General features: G+C 32.1%; 1 protein-coding gene across 2 annotated transcripts in view; it reads right to left on the bottom strand.

Moving 5' to 3' along the window:
- Kynu (kynureninase) overlaps nucleotides 1-21,534 on the bottom strand; it is a 110,051-nt gene that overhangs the window by 27,404 nt on the left and 61,113 nt on the right. For both annotated transcript variants that reach the window (XM_063259029.1, XM_003478712.4), the window contains exons 9-10: nucleotides 21,299-21,397; nucleotides 20,430-20,503 (exon numbers count right to left, since the gene is read on the bottom strand). In XM_063259029.1, coding sequence (XP_063115099.1) covers nucleotides 20,430-20,503; nucleotides 21,299-21,397 — 173 coding nt within the window. The remainder of the gene's footprint in view (nucleotides 1-20,429; nucleotides 20,504-21,298; nucleotides 21,398-21,534) is intronic.

The following is a 21,534-nucleotide window of genomic DNA, read 5'->3' as shown; positions in this document are numbered from 1 at the left end:
ATGAAATATAACATTTTTATATTACTGTATTATAAAGTCTAAAAAATGAAGTATTATATCAACAAATTAATAATATATAATTTACTACATTAATACATTTATGTAGAAAAGCAAGATCATTATATAGGTTATTGAATTAGAAAAAAGTTCTGTTAGACAGTAACTTATCTTAAAAGTCATTTTCAATTCATATCACAAGGGATTAGCTAATTTTCTCATAAAAATATGTACCTAGTGAAACAACTCAGTCATAAAAGATAATGAAGTAGTGTCATCTGGGACAACATGGATGATGCTGTGAGACATTATGTTAAGTGAAATAAGCCAAGCACAGAAAGACAAGTACTGCAGGATTACACTCATGCGTGGAATATAAAAAAGCCTCAAAACAATTTAGAGTAAAATTGAGGTCACCAAAGACTGGAAAGGGAAGTAGAAATGCGAGGTGAGGAAATGCTGGTTAATGGGTGCTAAGTGCAAGTGAGACGAGAGTGAGCTCCAGTGTTCTATTGAAAGTAGGATGACTATAGTCAGTGGTTATGTACTGTGTGTCTCAAAAAGTGGGGTAAACATTTAATGATATTGTCATTAAAAAACCATAAATATTTGAGGAGATAGATTTAACCTGACAATCCTGTGTATTTACACATCGAAAATTACATGGAGTCCTATTAATATTTCTAATTTTTGTTTTTATGTGTCAGTTTAAATGAACTTCTTAAAATATGTAGAAATGAACAAAGCAGAAATAATCAAATAAGAACAGTCAAAGGGTATAAATATTTCATTTATACAAAGGAAAATTGTGCCTTAAAAGTTAGACAAACTCTACAATTCTTAATGATAAAAATACCAACAAACTACAGTGATAAATGATTGCTTATCTCTCACATGACAAAAATTCAGTTTGATTTTTGTATTCTGTTGTTAGTACTATGAGGTAAAGTATATATCCCAAGTATTATTGTGGGGATATAATTTGATGTGCTCTGGTGCAGAACAAATGAGCAATACTGTAAAAGCGGTGAATATATAAATCCTTATCTGGCAATTTATGTCCAGGAATTTAACTTGGAGTCATACTTATTTACATATGAAACAATGTGTGTGTAAGTAAAGGCATTTTATTTTTAAATAAGTCTACTATTAAAAGGTAAATAAATGTATTTCCTTCACTAGGAGGCTAGCTTTGTAAGTTCTGGCAAATCTAATGAATAAAATACTATATAGTGTTAAATTAGAAGCGAAATGAGTTATATGTATGATAAGAAATGATTACAACACACATGAGACCAAGAAACATGTATAGTAGAATATATTAGATTTTTTCATGCATGCTGAGTGATTATTGCTTATGTACATTTCTTTTTCTGTCCCAGCTGGAAAGTAAGTCATGAGGCTTAGGAACGTGTCTCTCAGTGTTTGCAGAGAAGAGTAATGTGGGTGATGTGTGTAACAGTTGACACGTGAAGCAAAGGTTGGGACAACTGACCTAGCTGGCAACAGCCAGGGGAAGTCCCCAAGTTTCCTTAAGCCCCCAAGTCTCCCTAATTTTCCCTAAAAAATATACATCTTATTGAAAGTTGAAGAAACATTTCAGAGCAGCATGTGCAAAGGATGGAGCTGAGAATATGCAAAGCACTTTGATAAAGTGACATTCCCAAGGAGACTAACACATGTATAATTGATGATTAAGTCAACCATTTGAAATGCAATTGATGTATATTGGAGAGGTATTACCTGGAATTTATTCACTATTTTAAAAATTGCTTTTATTTCAACCTTTTAAAACTTCCATTTAAATTGAAGCCAACTGTAAAATTATGTGTCAAAAGATATTTTTCCTTTTTTGCATTGCTAGAACACATGACAAATCATTCATAAGTCTAACGTATAAAGAAGAGCTCATAGAACTAATGAACAATGTAATTGAAAAAATGGCAAAATTGTTTACATAAGGTGCTCAAATTTATCTTAACAGATATTTGAGAATAATTAAGAACTTATTTAAAAGACATACATGGCAACCCAAGAATTTTCGGGTAACTATTTATGAAATCTATATCCACTCAGATATATGCTAACATATTGCATACACAAAAGAAAGAACTTTATAACCCAATTATGAAGTAACAAATTTGTCTTCTGTCTGTTTGTGTTCTATTAACATATCACTAGATAAATATATGAGCAAAAGAATTTAAATATAGGTGAATAGAAGGTCTTGCCCTCAGATGTGAAGAATGTATATCTCATTCCAGTTGAAATGGTAATGCTAAAAGTGATAGCAACCAACCTAATACTTTATATACATGTTCACTTTCACTTTTAAGTTTCAAGGCACATTTTATTTTAAATGTCAATTTGCTAAAATATTTCAACAGAATGAGCTTTGGGAGAAAAAGTATATTCTGTAATTAACTGTTGTTTAGATTGATAGCCTAAATGACAGACATTGAGGAATCGTAAGGAAAAAATAAAGGGAGATGAAGTATATTTCAAATTGGAGGAAATGGCCAATTTTGAGGGCAAAAAAATTGAACTTCACATTACTCCTATATTTTCCCTTTTGAAAAAGAAGGATATTAAAATTTAAGAGAGCTATTTCTTCTATAGTTACATAACAAAAATTTTATGATCCCTTGCTTTCCATGGAACTGATTCAAAATTTACCCCTTGCTGTTTTTTGCAATTTGAGGCAAACTGTGATCATGAGACAGAGTGGCACAAAAATATAGTAACTTTTTTTCATGTATTTTCAGTCAGATCAGCAAAATACTGCAAGCAATATTTTATTCTTACTGAGAACATTTTTCTTTCATTTTATATATTTAGTAAAGAAGTATGTATTTTTTATTTCTGTTTACAGAGTGATGTTAAAAATTCAATAATATGAGTTATGATGGTTAGTGGGTATATCTGACAGAAACTTTGAACACAGTAACATCCAGTAACTTGGTATTAAAATATAACTAGTTCTTAAAAATACATTATGATATGTTCATAAGCCAAATGGGAAAGAAACAAGGAATCAGAGACAAGGAAAATATGTTCTTAGAGAAAAATCTCAGAACTAGTTTCTTACCAGAGGTACAGACAATAATTCTTATACTTCATTTACTAATTTACAAAAGCATTTACTATTTCTAAAAAGTGTAAATACAGTATATCACATATCGAAAAAGGACTTCAGTGTCAACGTCCAACTTGCTTGATGATGCTAGGCCTCTTTTGAATTGATTTGCTAAAGATACTGTATTTTCTCTCTGGTGGTTTAGTACAAAAGACATGAGGAAAGCACCTGGATTCCGGGCCAGCTCCACGGAAGAGTCTGATTGTCTGCCATCCATCATCTTCCCCCACCTACAACGTGTGCATCTGCTATCCCTGGTTGGATATTATACAGTCCCACAAAGCATTTAGGAATTGTGTAGATAATTAAATTATTGCTTGTCAGGCCAGTGAGAAATCTTGTTTAAAAGTGTGACTGAGTAAAGGTCACACAGCTAACTACTAAGAATGATAAAGGGCAAAAACTGAAGACCCATTCACTGGAAATGGGCACAAGAGTTTCATGTGTTCCTTAGTAAACTTTGCACACTTAACAGTCTAAAGCAGGTGTTATTTTCATAATTTCATTTTTGAGAAAAGTTAAGGCATGAAGATGTTAAGTGACACATCTAAAGAGACACAGCTAGTAAAGTCTGTATTTCTCTAATAATTAATAGTAAAGGGAGTAAGAATATTCCAAACCTGGAAAATAATACGTTTGTACCAAACACAGATCAAATGTTAATATCTAGATGTGACAGTAATGTCACTGTATTTAGTGGTCAGGGTAATAATTTAAATTCTAGAACCAGTGGTGATTAATAGTTTTTGCCCCACTCATTTTTATGACAGTTTTTTCTTCTTTTGTGTCTTTATTCTGATATATTATTAATAATTACCTCCTTATTTTAATAATTTGTGGTATCTACCTTCAATCTTAATGAAAATTTGAATGTTATTTCTTCTGGAAAATTGTAACTTTTTAAGATTAATTGCTGTACATTTTCACTTCATAAAAAGGAATTCAATCGTTTAAGTAGGGTACTCTAACCAGAAATTGACATTTTATCCTATTACAACGTATTTATTTCCTCAGAATCTCCTGTAAAATAAAGAATTCTTGGGTTCTTCTTCTTTTAGGTGACATTTTTTAGTGTATTCAATATTTTCATGAGCAACATCAATGATATATCTTTCCAAATTAGATTCCATGATAATGTTTGATTAGCTAGCTAAAAGTTTTGTAAAACGTTAAATAAGAAAAAGAAATGAAAATACTGTTTAATCGAATTAAGCACTGAGGAAATAAACTCTGACGCATAAATCACTTTCCTCTTGACAGGAAGCAAACAACTTGAATCTGGAGAATTGATAACTTCTCAAACATGTAACTAAGCTCTTATAAAAATAGTCAAGCAGGCTTAATGTGAGTAGCTTAGAGAATGTGCTTCTAGAGAATGTGCTTTCCAGATTTAGTCTTTTTATAGATCTTAATAGTTTTGGGACTAGAAAAACAAATGACAATTAAACCTTGTAAGACAGATTGTTCTAAGCAGTCATTTTATTTTAAAAATAATCCATGAAATATATGCTATTATTCTCCACATTATACAGTGGAGGAAACTGAGCTTCTAGAGGCTTGACAAAATAATCTTTTTCTATAGCTTTAATTGTGGAGCCACATATCTTGATATTAACCATTATGGAAAGGATATTCTCAAGAAATGCAAAGTGATTACCTCAGGTTTTTAAAATTGTATTGGTATTTCTGTAAAAGCCATCATTTTCACATTACTTAAATAATGCATTTAGAATTTGGGGTGGAAAGGATGCTAAGCGAGATGGAGAATACAATGCTAAAACTGCCAAAGTATTTTAATTAGAGATAGTATATCCCCTCACCTAAAGACAACAATAACAGCATCAACAAGGACAAATCTGTTCTTTTGGTCTTTTCTCTTTTTTAGAATCTTTATAGTCAGTTTTCTTTCTTTAAAATGGATAAACCAAGATCTATGATTTACTAAAGCTGATTAAGCATCATTACTTCTGTATTACACATTAAAGGTTTTGCAAATGGGAGTGATTAAAGTCTTTTTAAAAATCAGTTTCAAAAAACGTCAAATTTAAAATATCACATACAACCTAGGAGAAAGCTAAATTAGTCCTAAGAGCATATACCTTAAAATTTGGAAAGGTAAAATCAAAACAGAAAATAAATTTAATTTAAATGAAAACTTGGCATAGATTCTAAAATTAAAGGCTAATGAAGTAAAATTAAAAACATTAAGTTAGTTTATAAGTAGCTATTAATACCTGGTCATAAATCATTGGTAGAATTGAATTTGAACAGGAACAATTAAGATGTTATCTCATTGTACTTCTACTATCAATTCTAATCTTTTCCCATCAAAAGTTAAAAATCAAGAGGAAAGTTAATTTACTTAGAATGTTGATATTAACAGAATCTTGAGAGAAGCAAGGTACTGGAAGAGAGCCAATGAATAATAACAAGTGAAGATCCTAATGTCCTTTTGTTCTTAGTACATCATAAATTACCAAAAGGAGTTTCAAATCATGTTATTAAATGAAAAGTGTGACTCTTATAAAACCATCTTTAAAGCATAATCAGTTTCAGGAAGAGAAAGTCACAAGGGACCTACTGAATATAACTTTGGATGCTAGGCATTATGGAATGAAATATCCAAACTCTCATTGATCTCTTTAACCAGACTTTATTGGCAGAATCTCCAGTATGAATCTTTAAATATTTTATGTACTGATTTAATTTCACTTATCCTTTAAACAGCTTCCTATTCCTCATCCCAAACCTCACTGAAACTAATCAAAACATTCATCCTAATTTCTTAGCACAAGTTAAAATAAACCTCCAGTATTCAGTTCATCTCTGAGAAAAACTCAAAATATAATAAAATCAGATCTCAATTTTGTTTAAGAATATATACTTTCATGAATGATTGCTTTCATAATGTTCTTCAACTTGACATTTTATGGCCTTACACTTAACAACTTAAGTGTGTAGTTAAAAATATGAACATGACTAGAAATGTTTTCTTTTTTTCTTTCTCTCTCTCTCTTTCTTTCTCTTTCTTTCTTTCTTTCTTTCTTTCTTTCTTTCTTTCTTTCTTCCTTCCTTCCTTTCTTTCTTTCTTTCTTTTTCTTTATTTTCTCTGTGCACCTCATTTCACTCTCTTAAGGTCAAAATTTACAATTAAACATAATTGTCTTACTATTTTCATGGCTTTAAAAATGTGTTTAAACAGATAAATTACTATAGCATGGCAAAATCTTGGAACATGTGGAGTACAGCATAATTGTTTATTCTTAAAATAAACAAAATCTGTAAAAGCAGTTGGGGATAAGTTAAAATATCTGTCATCTCAGAATTCTCTGTAGCTAAACCTCAAATATATTGCTTATTTTGCTCATCAAATAAGCATGTTTTATGGAGTCAAAATTTCTACAAAGGTTGTTTAATACAGAGACAAGTCAAAATTTAGTAATTAAGTAATTTTTATGCATTCTTACTTTTCATAGCAAAATGTTGGCATCTTGATTTTTAAAAATATATAAATATGGAGAGATATTTTTATTCCTATGTTTATTGTGGCATTACTCATAATAGCTAAGATATGAAGTTAATTTAAATGTCTGTTAATGAATGAATGAAGAAAAAATGATACAAATACACAAGGATATCATCCTTCCATAAAACAAAGCAGCATGTATGGAAACTGCAGTATTGCACCAGATTAAATGAGTCAGATATAGACAAATGTTACATATACTAAACAAACACTATCACATATAAGTGACTAGAATAGTGAACAGTAGAAGCCAGGAAAAGGAAGGGGTGGGTGATAAACAGAGACAATGGAAACCCTAACAGAGCCCAGAAACCCCAAAGAACAGACTAGTATTCAACAAAGCAGTAGAGTGATGCTACTCAATAGAAATGTACTGCATGTTTTAAAATAACTAAACAACAATTTTGAATGTATCACCACAAAGAAACAATAAAATTTTAAGATGAGGGTGATGTTAGTTTCCCTGTTTTCACCATTATACACTGTAAGTATATATGAAATAGTGACATTGTGCCCCAAAGTAGTGCAATTATTATCTGAATTTAAAAATAAAAATATAACCAAATAAAAAGAAATATATAGAAAATGTTTTTCTGTATATGGGAAAAGCCAAAATCTGAAAGTTATAGTAAAGTTTGATACAGAGTTGTCTGAACTTATTGATTTACTGCATTCACCTACTACAAAAATGTGGTGGTGGGGATCTCTAAAGCCAAGGATATTGTCAGTAACACACAGCTTTCCATTAAGTTTTAGTTTGTGAGCATTAAGTACCAGTATTTTACCTGAATCTGATGCTTCAGTTTTAACACTTAGGATTAGAGGAACTATTCCAGAGAATCCTTACTGCTTACTTTTCCACTGAGTAAAGCAAGAATGACAGAGAAAAAGAGACTTGAATTTGTAATCTTGTTCGATATGAACATTCATCTGTTCCCCTCTGTCTTTATGATAAAATCAAAATTTTTTCTTGAATATAAGGACCTCAGTGATCAGTTCTTGCCTGATACATGTGTGAACACACACTATCTAGAATGCCTCTACCCCAAATGCACACAGTGTCTTGGTTACTTTTTCTTGATGATAACACAAAATACTTGATGTCCAAAATGAAGGAAGGAAAGGTTTATATTTTTCTTACAGTGTGTAGAGGTCTCATTCCATACTCAGCTGGCTCCAAGTCAGGGTGGCATGGCTAAGGAGCAACCATTCATGGTGGCCACAAGCAATAAGAGCAAATCGGCAAAAGGCAAAAAAAAGGGAAAGTTGTACCTCCTTCCCTCACTTATATTGTATGTTGGCTACCCATTCCTGGGATGGTATAGCACTCACATCACCAATCCCAACGCTAGACAAGGAACCAGTCACAAACACTAGACTCAGATGCCTTCAAAAGGCTTGCTCCCCATGTCTGCATGGAGTCATCTAGACATCAACCATAACAAAGTAACCCTTGGATTTGAATTATGAATACTTCCCCAGTCTCTTTAAGTTGCATCAGAAAGGTTTTATCAACCTCTTTCTTTCTCTGCATGATCACATTGGATAATAATTTACAGAATGATTCATTCATATCTGTATCTCCAATGCTTTGCCTACTATTCTGTCTATGGCAGATGATCAAAAATATTTTTAGTTGGTAAATCATGTGACCTCGGAACAGTGATTTAGCATTTCTTTGTTCAAACATTAAAGTCATTTTGTATATAGGAAAAGTAAATTTTATAATGTAATCATTTATATCTAAAACGACCCCTAACTATTTCATCTGTTCAGAGGTACAGCTTTGGGAAGGTCATATGCATCAGTAGATTGATTCATAGATGAATTCACAACTGAATATACTGTTAGGAGTTGAGGTCTGGTTTTAAAGCATTGGATCATTTGGGTCTTGACATGAAAGGTTTGTCCTTGAGCCCTCTCTTTTTCTCTATTTTTTGGCCACCTTATAAAGTGCACATTTTCCTCTTCTGTGCCCTTGCACCATGATACCCTTGCTTTGGAACCAGATGACCATAAATTGAACCCCCTAAAACTGTGAGATGAATTAAACTTTTGTTTATTTTGTTGTAGGTGTCAGGTATTGTTTCTAAACACCAGAGTGCTCATTATTACAGATAAAGGCAGAGATTATTGGTTTCTTTGTTGGTATATCCTACTTGCCTTAAAAATTGCCTAGAATATAGTGAGTGCCCAATAAATGTTTCTTTAATGAGTCCATACATAGTGTGAAGGCATTATGGAGATACAATTTCAAAATTATAAGTCAGAATTCTTGTGTAATGGTTAGTGCGCATATCGACAATTTTTCATAAAACTGTGTATTTGTTCTTTATTTATGGTTGTTTTAAACAGGTGATGGTGAACTATTTAGAAAGAAGTGTCCAAATTGCAACTCAAAACTCACTTATTTTTCACGAAATGTGAACACTACAATAAAATATGAATACTGAGATTTTAATTTGACCTAAAACTTGATATGACATGACAATAAGCAGAGTATTTAATGCTAAATTGCTTTTATTAATTGAGATATCTATTATTTCTACTTTATTAAAATATTCATCTAGTCAAAATTGTTATGCTTTTTTCTAAGTCAGGTGGTCTAATTCTATTCCAGAAAGCAGTTTGAGAAGGTATAACAAAGTTCAATTAGTTTTCCTCTCGTTTGCCTACACATCTGTAAATGTGAGTGGAACATTTGGTTCTGGAACCAATTATCAATTACCTCTTCAAAGCTCACTGTTATGGATTAAAAACTGGTGGTCAACTTAACACCAGCTGAATTAAATCAGCATGGTGTTGAGTGTAGATGGCCCACTTGAGGAAAGTTTCCAGCATAAAAGCAGACGTGGAGGGAAAGAGCTTGGCACTATGGGTTCTCCTAAATGTTGTCTGGAGCCATAGGTTTGCCAGGAGGAGCTTATCATGGCTAGCTTTGATCATATGAGTTGTGCCATTGTTATTTGAGAAGGTTGGGACCTTGTCACTATCAACAGCTGTGGCTCACATTGAAGGAGCTCTAGTTCTTACTTTGGGTATGGCTTTCTGGCTCCAGCGGGGAAGATGTTTGCCATATAAACTCAAGAAGTTTGTCATGATGAGATGTACTCAACTGTAGTCTTCTTTGGAGGAGCTCGGGATCTCACTGTCACTGAGGATGGCGGTGGTACTTTTGTGGCAGGCACTGGTCCTTATTTTGAACATTGTTTCTTGGTTCCAGTATAGAAATATCAATCTCTTTGCACAGATCCTTTTCCCCACTGGCACAGATTTCTAGCTTCCACTGCTGACCTGTCTGCTTCCCAGCACAGATCCATTAAATAGATTTGCATGAGTCATTGTCATGGGGCCTAAGCCTTTGTTGGACTCATGCAGGACATTTCTGTGGGACCCAGGCCCTCAGCTGGATTTTCTAGGTCTTTAGTGTTTTGTAAAGATTTCCTGCACTTTCTTATATTTATCTCTACGTGAACACCATAAAATATTATAAATTCTGTGTCCTGTATGCAATCATTCTCCTTGTAATTCTTGACTACAACACTCACTCTCCAGGACACTTTTTCAAATATGTCCAGTGAGCTATTAGTATGATAAGTATACTCATAATAATAATTTTATTAATTAAATAATGAAAATTAATTTCTGAATTTTTAGAATAATATTATTGTAAGAGTTAAATCAATATTTTTGGTGTGAAAAACATTAACAAAAGTCTTTCCAGATTTTCTAATGTATTTTCTTCAAACAGTTTATTATCCTAAAATATTGGTTTATGATATTAATGTTTCAACCACAAAAACAGAACAATGACTTTATCTGGGACTTTTGAAAGAACTACTTAACATTTGTTCATCAGTGTTGATCAAAAACTCAGGAAGAATTTAAACTTTGTGCAGTTAATTTTCATGGATATATTTGGTCTTCATAGAAACATATGGAAATGCATATTTAATTTGTCAGTATTTTGCAAATCACACTCCCTTCAGGATAATTTGCAAAGTAAAAATGTTTCCATATGCTAGAATGTGGTTTGTCTCTTATGGTGAGGGTAAGAAACCATATATTCCTCACAAAAGTTTTTAAAATATTTTCTTGGGCAATGAATTATCAAAAGTCATTAATAAAATAATGTCACTGCACTAAAAGAAATTAGAAAGTTTTTTCATCAATATTGGGTAAGCTAAGATCAAGTTTTAGTAGTATCACAATCCCATTTAAGAAGAATGCTATATGACCTTTATCTGCCTAAATTACCATGGTCAATGCCGAATTTTTTGAGAACTTGACCAAAGATGATAGGAGCAGGAAATGATATGGAAACAAGTCAGGTCACAAATCAATAGTGAGAATGAGAGATAAAAGGATGATTCCTGTCCAATCAATTTCATTACTCTGCAAGAATAAAAACATATTCTCCATGCTACACATACATCATTTCAATGCACTTCTACCCTGGGCCTTTTGACAGTCCTAAAGAACCAAATGGACACATGTATTTTCTACACATTAAAACATATAAAAATAAAAACATATAAGATTTGGTATCAGTTTCCCAAAGTTAACTGTAAAGAAACCCTATAGATTTGAAAGGTCAGTTGGAACAAAATAAAGTAATTAAAATAAGAGCCGAAGCTCTTTGACAAGTTTTACTTTTCATGTCTGAAGGGATCATTGACCTCATATATCTTCAAAGACACTAGACTGCAGTTTTAGAGCAGAAAATAAATTTTAAAATTTCAAAGGACTTCAGTGCTCCCAAATTAATGATTTTGCCATTATTATCCAAGGGTAGTGATTTGTGAAAAAGAATGGCCTAAATGTATCTTTTAACACCGATAATTACTATTTTGGCTTTCTTTAAGATTTGGAATAATTTCTAGAGTTGAAAAAAAAAAAAAGATTATTTACTAAATTTATTTTTAACTGTGATCATACCTCAAAACAAATAAGTTATTTTTATGATCACAGCTCATATTCACCACATGGGAAATTATCAGAGAAATATGGCATAGCAAAAAGTGTTAAGACAAGAAAAAGAGGAATCCTTTAACAATTATTAATCTAAAATCTTTTACAAGTACCAAGTTGCACTTGGTAAGCAGGTGTGCTGTGCCACCGAGTTGTTGGTTCCATGTCATGGTTTCATCAATAAGCTTTTTTCAGGTGATTTTTCTACTTTTAGGTACCTTAACGGAACACTTAGAAGACTAAGACTGAAGATCAGAGTGACTTGCTTTACAAGTGTAGCTCTGTAGCAGAACTTAAAGCAAGCCTGGTTTTATCACTGTTTATGGTTTCTAAAACATTGTAGAATAGGGATAAAGGGCAATTTTATGATAATGAGGCAGGCTTTAAAATGTTAAGTCAATAACTCAGATTCCATAAAATTCTAGTGAAGAGAATAAAAAGGAAAAGATCACTTGACATATACCTTTAAGAAGTGCCAGTTAAGTAATTCTTTCTTCTTTTTATGCCTACTTAAATTCATGAAATTTATGAAGTGAATCTCTCTTATAGGCAACAACTTCTACTTTCAAAGTAACAGAGAGTAAATTCATTCCCTTGGTTAATGCTGCCTTCTATTTTACAAAAGATCTGTGTCTTAAAGTTTCTTTTTCCTAGCTTGAGTTGTTCCTAAGTAGCTCTGAGTTAGTTAGTTTCTGCCTCCACTGTTCCTATGGCAAAATTATTCTGTTAACTTGTCCAACCACTAATTAAAGTTTGAACTAGGAGACCCATACTAATTTTGCATTGCTTTTTTTTTTTTACCATTTAAATGATATTTCTCTAAATAGTTTATTCCATATTTATTCCCATCAAGACAATTTTAGTAGTTATAGAAATGTGCCTGCACTAAAGTGTTTGGAGGTAATATTTGTTCATATCTCTCTAGTCAGCTCAGGATCATTCCTTGTCCTTGATGAAGCCACAAGTTGCTTGGAAAGATACATGAGCCTGAATAAAATAAAATGTGACCTTTATTGTATTTAATTCTTGAGATACAAAGATACACACATGCACATGTGCATATGTATATAACAGACACATATGTATATAGCCAAAATGGGAAGTCCTTATTATTGATGACAAATGTATAGGAAAAGTTCTTTGTTTCTTTCTTTTTGAGGAGTACTGAAAATCAAACTCAGGACCTTGCACTTGGCAAGCAGGTGCTGTGCTGCTGAGCTACATTCCTGGCCCCAGAAAAAGCTCTCTTAAAATAAGTTTAAGCATAAAAGAAAAAAAATTAGAGACATCTTAAAATATGAATATAAGTATTTTAATGTATATCTGATAATTAATTTTGTTTAAGTTATGATATCTTAGTTGCTAAAAACAATAAATTTTCTTACAAACAACTCAAGTTTATGTTTCTTTATGGCAGAAAAATATTCCAGGGTTGTGTAAATACTGTATTTTATTTATCCATTCATTTGTTGATGAATGTACGTGCTGTTTCTAAGACTTATTATGAATTGTACTGTTATAAACCTGGGTGTGCATGTATGTTTGTAATATGATGTCTTTAACACTTTGCATAAGGTACCTAATAGGGATATAGTTGGGTCAAATGGAATGTCTAATTTTAGTTTGTTAAGGAAATATTCATGACAGTTTTCATAAGGATTGTACTAGCTTACATTCCCAATAACAGTGCAGAAAGTTTCATTTTTTCCCTTCAGCCTCTCCAGTTTTGAGTTGTTTTTAGGAAAATGGGTGTACCTTCAGACCATCATGGAAAGTGACATAATTCAGACACACAGGCTTAAATGCCACATTTTTCTCTTATATGAGAAACACAGAGTAAAAATATAAGGAGAAAAATAAAAGATATACAATAGAAGTGGGGAAAAAGATAATTCTTAAAGGGAAGGGGATCAAGACATGGAGGGGGAGGCGAGGAAAGAGATAAGGGATGAAAAAAAGAATTGGGATGTGTTAGTACATACACCAACTCCACACAAAAAATGTAAACATTAGCTCCTACACATATGTAATAAATTTATAAGTCCAGCCTTCATTTGTGTCATTTACTGATTAAATATTATAGCAAATGAAATTCCTTTCATATTATATTTAACTTTTCCATTATGACAGAGTGTGATAATTTTCTCAAGTAGTATTTCAAATTCCCTCTATTTCACCTGCAAACAGCTCTGTTCTCATTGTTGCTCATTTTGTGATTCAGCAGCATTCCGACTTCACTTGTGTCATGAAAAACCTAAGTCTTGAACATGTTTACTTTACAATCCTGTTTGCACTGTATCATGTGATATTTCTATTCTGGAAGTCCAGAAAAAAACTAAGTGTGAATTATTCCTAAGGATAGATGACAGTACTAATTGGGAAAGGGTCTTTAGGTAAGAACTAATTTGATAAATAGGTAGTTCATTAGTGACTATTTCTGTATTATGATACTCTTTACTGCATTGTGTACTGAGAGAATGAAATGTTTAGATGATGAAGAATTCCTGAAATTTGTAATTAGATGAAAACAAGGCTAAAATTTGAGCAAGTTAATAAAACTAAATATGGAACTTAGTGTCTTCTACAAGTGTGTATTGTTGAAATCACGATTGTGCTAAGATACTGCTGGGCAAGAGGAACAAAGCCTGGGGTTTGAGAGAAGTAATGAAAAGGTGAAGAGGAAATCTTGTAAAGTATAGGACTGCCCCCAAGGGAGCAGAAGCTACAGAAAACAATGCCACAGAAGCTTAGAGAGTGGGAGGCGAATTAAAAACAAAGAGGACTGACATTTCGATGTTGTAGCCAATTAAAAGTTGTAACCAAGGCATCATTCATGTTAAGGCTGAACACATAACTCCAGTATCAGGCTACATTAGCAGATAGATGCCTATGAAAGCTTAGCTACATTACAAGTCTCGTTATAGTTTAACTGAGGATTCTGCAAAAATGCTAAGTAGTTGAGTTGATACTAGTCTACACTCCTTGAATGCGTTAAGAGTGTTGTCAGTTCAAGCTTCCTACCACTCACTGCCACCTGTGTTCCTTGTTCCCTCAGACTTTACCCAAGGGAACCTTATCCTGGTTCATTCACTCACACACACAAAAAAAGCTTATAAATAGTCAGATGGATAACTAAGAAACTAAAGTAAGGTTTAAATTTTAATAAATTTTGGGCAGGAGAATCCTCAAAAAGTTAAAGATAGAAATTTCATTTGAACTAGATATTAACATACTAGATATCTTCCCAAAAGAGTTAAAAGTCATCAAATAATAAAATGCATATCCATGTTTACAGCAGCACACTCACAGCGTCAAATTGGAGAAGCAGCCTTTCTGCCTACAGAAAGATTAGTGCGTAAAAATAGTACTTGTACACAATGGAGTAATACTCTACTATAAAGAAGGACATATGAAGAACAATGAATACCTCCTGAAATCACAGTCTCAAGTGAAATGAATCAGACATGCAAGCTTAAATATGGTATGATTTCTTTTATATGAGAACTCAAAGTGTAAATAATAAGAGAAAAAAGGTAGATAAAAGGAAGCAGATTGTTTCCAAGATTTAGCTATTAGTACAAATAGGACCCAAAAGGTACAATGTTGTAAAAGGTAAAGAGATTGCTAAAAGGAAAGAACAAGTAGGATGAGGGAAAGGAGAAAAGGAGAAAGAGAAAATACACACGCAGGATGGCTTAGATGATATACTTACTACTCATTGTATGAGTTCACTGAGAGGAACAGTTAGTACTTGTATTGTTTGATTAGTTTAGCATGCCTATATCTGGTAATCTAAGTGTTTTGAAGACAATAATAATCTTTATTAATTTTTTATTATCTCATTTGAAATTCTGTATCATGTTTGTTTAGTTTTTATTATTCTCTCTCTTTTTTTTTTTTTTGTTTTGTTTTTGTACTGGGAACCCAATTCAAGACTTCACACTTATTAGGTTTTTTATTCTCTTAAAAAAAGATAAATCTAAAAAGGAAACAAGGAAATAGATCTTTTGAAAATAGGAAAGAGAACAAGAGATTCATGGAGGCAAATAAAAGAATTAAGGCTGGTGCTGTACGTTACAGACACAATAAAAAATTAAAAATAGATGGGATCTATAAAAATGGAAGAAGTAAAGGGAATTGAAATATATGAAGTCAGCATTTCTCAGGACATATTTTCATGAAATTATCTCCCCAAATAACTTTAATAGCACAGTTGGGCCTAAGCTTATAATTTTTAAATCTTTCATCCAAAGATTATTGATGTATATTTCTATGCTTAGAATTTCCTAGGAAATTGTTTAATGTGTATTCTTTTCATTGCCAAATCGGAATCTGCATTGAACATTCACTAAAGTCAGCCAGTTTCTTCAGCCTATTCCTTTAGTCTAAAAATTACCTGTAACAGTAAAGATGACTTAAGCTCTGGATAAAGCCTGAAAAATGCTGCTTTTCTATTTAAAATTTCCAATCAGATAACTCTGAGGGTGGATATGTGTTGGCATGACTTAAAATCAGAGCATTCTCATCAAAATACTCATTAGGCTTCATTGTTGACCCTCAAAAAGCTCCAGGAACACTAGAGACTGAGTGAATATTTCAGGAGATCTAATATAACAGGGTATTTGCAAGTTTGTTATTCTAGTATGAAAAGTGAGGAATAAGAGGTTTCCAGAGTGTATGATTTTACTAAATAGAATAAAAAACTGATGGGAGAAATATTTATAGCTTATATGACCTACTTGTGTTTTCAGAGCAGAATCTCTATGTTTTAAAAAAAAAAAAGTAAAAAGAAAACGACAAAAAAAAAAAAGGATAAAGGTGTGTATATAGAATTGCAGCAAATAGGGTCTTGGAGAAGAATCTTTTTATAGAGTTTAGTATCTTTGAACACTTTAAAATCAAAAGGGTAAATATTGCACTTGAAGTATAGATTAGAAATGTCAATGTTGCAATGTTAAAACAAATTCAAGGCCATTAAACATTTTTGTTAAGTATACATTTCTGACTCAGATTTCTACAATTCCCTTTGTGAGTCATAGCAATAATTAATGTTGTAGACCAAACTGAAGTCTTCCTTGCAGCCACGGACAGCTCCTGAGATGTCATTTACTCATAAACCAGCCTTCTTTTACAGTAATTTTAACTGTAAACTAGCTTTAGAACGTGACATTTCAATGAGAGAAAGTAATGATGGACTAAAAAGGTTAAATTCGAGTTGAGAAGACAAGCTTGAGTTCGGATGCTTGATGTAGCAAACTGACTCTGTAATTTACTAACTCTCGTTATGGGCAAAGGACTCTTGGAAAAAGTCTTAGGTCATCAGTTTTGAACCGTAGCCAATGTGGCCGTTTAAACTGAGAAAAAAAAAAAAAAAAAGAAAGAAAGAAAAGAAAAGAAAAAGGTACTTGTGTTTGAAATTTCTAAGCCTGGGACCCACGGTGCCATTGTGTCACTTCTCCTCTAGCAGTAATGAACCTTCAAGCCTTCTCTCTGACCACACACCAAGAATTCTCCTAGCCTGCAGTTCCACCTTTTTCCTATTCTTCCTCTTTCTGAAAGGCTTTCATGGCAAAGTTACCGCATTAAAAATATGCAGTAAAATGATCACAGATAAAAGTAAATAATTTAAATTTATGTACTTTAAAATAGTTGTTGAAGTGTTAGTGGACCAGGAAGTTGGCTGAATAGTATTTATTTCAATAAGACGTTTAGCCACTAGATGTCACCCTTTTTTAAGCAATCAAGTGGTTTCGCTCGGTGCTGTATCAGCAGTTAAATTTGTTCTGTTTGATGTTCTCCATATGGTCCTCAACAACAATACTGAATACTTTAGCAAAAAAAGGCCTCCTTAGTCACTTCTCCTTAAGAAAGTGTCAAAACGTATAGGTTATGGGAGATTTAACACATTCTTACCCAGGTGATCTGGGTAGTAATTGAAATAAAAGCTTTTAATTGGCATAAGTATTCACACTGGAATGTGTGAAATTTAAATTGTGTATGATATTCACATTATAAATATTCACAAGAAAATTTTCTTCTCCTTATATTCAAATTAATTTATTTGTTAAATGTCATTATAATTAGTGTAGTACGTTTGCGATTTTAGCTTCTTTTTCCTTTGCAAATAATGTTTGATTTGTAGATTCAGAAAGAAGTAAAATATATTAAAGAGCATAGGTGAAGTTTTAAGAAAATGTTTATTTTTCTATCTGAGACAATAAGCATATTATGCGAGAAGAGCTTTTTGTTCTTATGCAAATCTAGTACATACCATTTCTAGTTAAAGATATCTAATTATCAACACAAATTAAAATCATGATACCTGGCACGGAGGAGGTAAGCAAGAATAGAAAGTGACAGCAATGGAATCGTTCAGTCTGACATGACCTTAATAGAAACCTTGAATCTGAGAAAATAAACAAATGGAAATGAAAAACGTAGGATTTCCTATATCACAGCTGTCATTGGTCAATAGTGATTCCTAAAGCTGAGCAGTAAAAATGCAATGGACAATACCATATATTTTCAAAAAATGTGGAAAGCATGGCTTTCATGTGAAGACCAAATGGACACACAAGAATGATCTGGAGTAATTCACTAATAAATGGAAGTCAATAAGATGATAAGCCCAGAAGAGAGATTCGACGAATGGAGATATATACAGTTACTTGGTCAAAGTCTATTGAAACAAACTGGCGATAGACAAACTGTTCTGTAAGGTCACAAACCGTAGCCTTGTAGTCATTTTTTCCGTCTTGAGAAAAATGATCTCCTCTAGCAGAATGGCTAAATGTTGACTTATTGTGAATCTGCAAAAGTACTTAGGTCTAAGTGCTCAATAATTACTAAACAATATTTACTGAAAAAACTTCCAATGACATTTTTTTTAAAATGCCACTCATTGTTTTCATTTATTTTTTAAAACTTTGGCATTTATGTATGTATGCATGCATGTATGTATGTATTTGATTTAAGGATTGAATTCAAGATAATTCCAGCCTTTTTTTTTGTACAAGTAATCAAACTTATTACTTCACATTTGCTACAAGGCACTTGTGCCACTGAGCTAAATACCCAGCCCCTCTAGCTCTTTTTTAAAAGCTCAACATGGATTTGAACTGGTGATCCTCCTGTCTCAGTCTCCCAGAGTGCTGGGATTACAGAGAGGTACCAACATTATTCACATTAGATATGTATTTTATGCAGCTCCATATGCACTGGTCACAACATGCTTAAGTGACCATATGAATAACTTTATTTTATTATTACAGACAGACAGAGAGAGAAAGAAAGAAAAAGAAAAAAAAGAAATAAAGAAAGAAAAAGAAAAGAATTATTCTTGAGATTGAAAACCAGCAAGAAACCATGCTAGAATAGGAACATGGTCTGCACAGTTGACCTTTCTTAATACATATTTAAACATTAGCTATATTTTGGTATTCCACAAAATGAAGTTCATGCACACTTCAATTGTATCACCTCTCCTCCTCATCTAAGTTGAGAAAAACCTCAAGTGCAATATTCAAGTATAACCTCAAGCTGAGTTTAGAACTTATTTCCAAAATGTTCCCTTTTCATAGCAATATCACCAGCTAGCCCTTGGAGTTGACATAATACATCAGATCCTCAATTGCAACTTATATAAATGAAGAATGCTGCTATCAAAGGTATTTGTTTTAAAATTAAAAGAATACTTTTAACATATAGTACATAGTATTCTAACAATACATGCTTTATATTTTTCTCAAAGTAACTGGGACATGGAGAGAAACCTATTGTCCTGAGTGCAGTATATGCAAGGCAGATGTCTGCCTGACCAAGTACATACGTTAAATTTATCCTTTAATTTTAAAATCTTGAAGAAAATTTAGACATGCTTAAATCAACTACAAAAATCACAAATTCCTAGGATTCATACGTACAGAACTTCAAAGATGTTAGGTGCTCCAAGATCTATTATTAGTTCAGCTTCAAATCCTGTGAAGATTATACCACTCAGCCAGAGGCTGAGAGGATGTAGAAATCTAATCAAGTTATTATATGGTCAGCTGGGAGTCTACACGATCTCTTCATAATACACATTGCAATACAACTTATAAAAAGACTTTTCTCTAGAATATTACTTCTTTTTCTCCACACCAGATAAAAATAAAAAGAACACTGATGAGTTCACCAGTAAAATAAAAATGTAAAAATGTGTTGGTGTATTACATTTGCATTTATACATGCTTTAAAACTGGAAAGGAGTTATATAAAATAGAAAAGTATTACTTTTTATGTAGTCAGTCTGTTTTTCAGTGTTCAGCTTCTTCAGGTTTCATGGATTATAAAGTCTTAGGACAGAAGATATTTCCTATAAGCAATCATGTAACATTTATAGCTTTAAGGATAGATGTAATTTTAATAATAACATGCCACATTTAAGGCTCTATAAGGCACAGCTCTGGTTGTCTTTGATTTACCCATCAGGTAAGGAATCTGAAATTTTTTAAAGTCTAATTTTTGAACAAAAATCAAGTGGTCTTTTACATTAAACCATTTGCTACACATGATTGAAGTGACTCATTTTTAGCATTGAAGCTTCCTCCATTTTTGATTGAATTTCCTGTTTAAGCACTTGAACTCTTCAAAAGCAATAAATTCTTATACAGCAAATAATTTTAATAGAGTAGTAAAGGAATTATAATTCAACCCAAATTCCTATCAAATAGCATTTTAAGAAACTTGTGTAAATTTAACGTATTGTGGGTGCACATTAATTTGTTCATCACTAAAGAAAAATATGAAATTGGTACTCACGCAGGTTTAATTGTATAGGCATGTTTTTCATGTACAAAGGCACCAGCAATACCTCCTGCTCCTGAATTTAAGTACTGAATTAAAAATAAATTTAATTGTGTAAGTTTACTTATTGTATACTTATTATTTTATTGTGTAAATAATACAACTATTATATTATTGTATAAATAAAATAATTGTTTGACTTTTAAAAAATAAAACTACAACTACTGAACAGTTCAAAACATGTAACTATCAAGATTTGTCATTATTTAAATAGAATCTCCAATCATTTCCCTTAAAGAAGAATAGTGAAAATGGTATAATATTCTGAAAAAGACATAGTTATAATTGTTTTGTTCAAATTTTATGCTGTCTAAGAGGTAGAAGTTTCACTGAGATCTAATTAAATTCAAAATTCATGCATTTAAATTATTTGTCATAAAATATTGAAATAATTTTGAACATATACTTAAAACCTATAAATTATAATTGTTTTTATTTTCATTCTCTTTAGTAAATAAATTATCTTCAAACACCAATACTAATTTGATTTCCTAAGAATTGTGGTTACACGTGGAAATTTCTTATCAATCAAAAAAGTAGTGATCTTAATCAACATGAACCAAGTCCTAAGTGTGGAACATTTTTTCCAGGACCTTCTAATTTTTTTCATAGCAGCCTAAAATTTAAGTAAGTTCTCTATGTAATAGAAATATTGTAAATAATTTATCATGTAATAGTATCATAGAGCTTCACTATTAACTATAATCACAAAACACAATAATAAATGAAATAGAGAAAAGTAACTCAAATCTAGAGTCAATTTTTCTCTACAAATTAATGTTCATGTGAAATAAAAGGATGTAAATACATTAGCACATTTTTACCTTGTAAGAACACCAGCAGGCAAAATCAACTCCCCAGTCATGTAAGTGGAGCTCAACATTTCCAACTGCATGTGCTAGATCAAAGCCAACGAAACAACCCTAGGGAACAACATGACAAATTTTGAATTCACTTAATGATTAGAAGTAGCAAGTATAGCAAGCCCTCCCTGTTAACTGGCACTATGCGCAAGTTGCTGTGTGGACAGCCGCCAAATTTTTCCCGTGAGTCAGCACCA

Source organism: Cavia porcellus, unplaced genomic scaffold (genome assembly GCF_034190915.1).
Source record: "Cavia porcellus strain 051 isolate PalLab524CR breed Dunkin Hartley unplaced genomic scaffold, mCavPor4.1 scaffold_12, whole genome shotgun sequence".
Taxonomy (NCBI): Eukaryota; Metazoa; Chordata; class Mammalia; order Rodentia; family Caviidae; genus Cavia; species Cavia porcellus.
This window is presented reverse-complemented; position numbering and strand designations above follow the sequence as displayed.